At 60.5% G+C, this 2539-nt stretch overlaps 1 protein-coding gene across 1 annotated transcript in view; it reads left to right on the top strand.

Moving 5' to 3' along the window:
• Window positions 1–139: 139 nt before the first annotated feature.
• EMH_0052170 (uncharacterized protein) overlaps window positions 140–2539 on the top strand; it is a gene marked incomplete at both ends in the record, with an annotated part of 7348 nt that continues 4948 nt past the window's right edge. Inside the window, 5 exon segments of the mRNA XM_013496850.1 lie at window positions 140–149; window positions 479–539; window positions 543–2067; window positions 2199–2316; window positions 2320–2337. Of these exon segments, the coding sequence (XP_013352304.1) occupies window positions 140–149; window positions 479–539; window positions 543–2067; window positions 2199–2316; window positions 2320–2337 (1732 nt within the window).

The raw sequence follows: 2539 nt of genomic DNA, 5'->3' as shown, positions 1-2539 counted from the left end.
TGCTGCTGCTGTGTCGGCAGCAGCAGCAGCAGCAGCAGCAGCAACAACAGCAGCAGTGGCAGCACTTGCTGCAGCACACACTTCTCCATCGCTGCACCATGCAGCGGACCCCCAGCAGCAGCAGGGCCCCCGGCAGCAGATGGCAGGGTGTAGCGCTCCCCTAGGGTTTAGGGTTTAGGGTTTAGGGTTTAGGGTTTGAAGATACGCACCTGTGGCCGCTACTGCTTACCCAGGGCAGCAGGGGTTTCGCTGCGACAGCAGCAGCAGCAGCATCATAAGTAGCAGCAGCGACAGCAGTAGCAGCAACATCAGCAGCAGCAGCAGCAGCAACAGCAGCAGTAGATGCAGCAACACCTGGAGCAGCAGCCTGCAGGCTGCTGCTCCAGCACTTCGGAAGGTCGAAACTTGCTGCATCAGTGCAACGCCAGCAGCAGCAGCAGCAGCAGCTGCTGCTGCTGCTGCTGCTGTGGGAGCACAGTATCACTAGGCTGTGGAAGGACACGGGAGCCACCGCAGCAGCAGCAGCAGCAGCAGCAGCANGCAGCAGCAGCAGCAGCAGCAGCAGCAGCTGGACCTGCAGGGAGCAGCAGCTTTCTGGCAACGCTGCAGCAGAGGGCCCACGAGCTCTCCAGTCTAGTGTCTTTGGGTGCTGCTGAGCATCACGAGCTGCTGCTGTTGCTGCAGCAGCAGCAGCAGCAGTGTGAGCTTCGGCTTCAGCAGCAGCAGCAGCAGACGGAGGCGCTGCAGCAGCAGCAGCGCTCGTGCTTTGCTCTGCAGCAGCAGCGGCTGGAGCGTGCATACACCGCACTGCAGCAGGACTTCGAGGCCAACTACAGAATGTTTGCTGCAGCAGCAGAGCAGCAGCAGCAGCAGCAGCAGCAGCTGGAAGCAGCACTGAGGGAGGCGCGGCAGCAGCTGCAGCAGCAGACTGATGAGGCAGAGGCGCTGCGCCGCAGCAACTCGCAGCTGCAGCAGCAGGCCGCATGCTTGGAGCAGCAGCAGCAGCAGCAGCAGCAGCAGCACCGTCAAGAAGTTGAGGAAGTGCGCCAGAAACTGCAGCAGCAGCAAATGCTTCTGCTGCAGCAGCAGCAGCAGCAAACTGAACTGCGGCAGCTCTTGGAGCGCGAGGCCACGATGAAGAAGGGGGCGCTGAGGCGGCTGCAGCAAGCAGCAGCAGCAGCAGCAGAGCAGCAGCAGCAGCACGAGCAAGCCCTAGAAAGCATGAAGCAGCGATGTCTGGAGGAGACAGAGCGGTTTGCAGCAGATGCTGCTGCAGCACGTCAGCAGCAGCAGCTGCTGCAGCAGCAGCTGCAGCAGCAGCTCGAAGCAGCACAATGTCAGTCAGAAAGGCCTACTGTAGCAGCAGATGCAGCAGATGCTGCATGCAGCGAATGTAGAAGGGTACAGGAGGATATGCAGCAGCAGCAGCAGCAACTGCAGCAGCAACTGCAGCAGCAGCAGCTGCTGCTGCAGGAGGAGACTGCAGCACGGAGACAGGCGGAGGCCAGCCTCGAGTGTCGCCAGGAAGCGCTGCAGCAGCAGCAAGTTTTGCTGCTGCAGCAGCAGCTCCTGATACAGCAGCTGGAGCAGCAGATGCAATCAGAACGGCCGCAACAGGCGAGCAGCAACAGCAGCAGCAGCAGCAGCAGCAGCAGCAGCAGCAATGCTGCTGCTGCTGCCCCCCTTGATGCTGCACCTGTTGCTGCCGACGCTGTCCAACAGCAAGACGAGAAGCACGACAGCCAGCAGCAGCAGCAGCAGCAGCAGCAACTGCAGCAGCAGCAGCAGGAAACCAGCCGTATCCTGCTGCTGCTGCTTCAGCAGCTCGAAGCTGACTCGGGAGAGCAGCAGCAGCAGCAGCAACAGCAGCAGCTGCAGCAGCAAAATATATTATCATTGGCGCGTTTGCTAGACCAAAGGGTACGGTATGTACTGCAGCAGCGGGGAGAGGAGCAGCAGCGGCTGCAGCAGCAGCAGCAGCTGCTGCAGCAGCAGGCGCGCCAGCTCGAGCAGCAGCAGCTGCTGCATGCTTCTCAGCTAGCTACGCAACGTGCAGAGCATGAACAGGTAGGCATCTGCTGCTGCTGATAGTCTTGCTGCTGCTGCTTCTGCTGCTGGTTCCTGCCTTTGCTGCTGCTGCAGCTGCTGCTGCTGCAGCAGATGCTTGCTGCTGCTGCTGCAGTGTTTTGCTGCTGCAGGCACTCCTCCGTCTGCAGCACGATAAACACCAGCAGCTCGAGGCGCTATCAAGACAGCTCCGCAGCAAAGTAGGGACAGCACTAGCTGCAGCAGCAGCACCAAGTGTTGCTGCTGCTGNCAAGACAGCTCCGCAGCAAAGTAGGGACAGCACTAGCTGCAGCAGCAGCACCAAGTGTTGCTGCTGCTGCAGCAGCAGCAGCAGCAGCAGCAGCAGCGAATACAGCAGCAGCAGCAGCAGCATGTTTAGTTGAGTAGGTGAAGCTCCGCTTCGTGTTTGAGCTGATGCCGAAGGTCAGCTGTTGTTTGCTGCTGCTGCTGCTGCTGTTGCTGCTGCTGCTGC

The sequence above is a fragment of the Eimeria mitis genome, genomic scaffold (genome assembly GCF_000499745.2).
Source record: "Eimeria mitis Houghton genomic scaffold, Emh_scaff2331, whole genome shotgun sequence".
NCBI classification, from domain to species: Eukaryota; Apicomplexa; class Conoidasida; order Eucoccidiorida; family Eimeriidae; genus Eimeria; species Eimeria mitis.
Note: the sequence above shows the minus strand (reverse complement) of the source record. Positions and strands in the feature narration are given on the sequence as shown.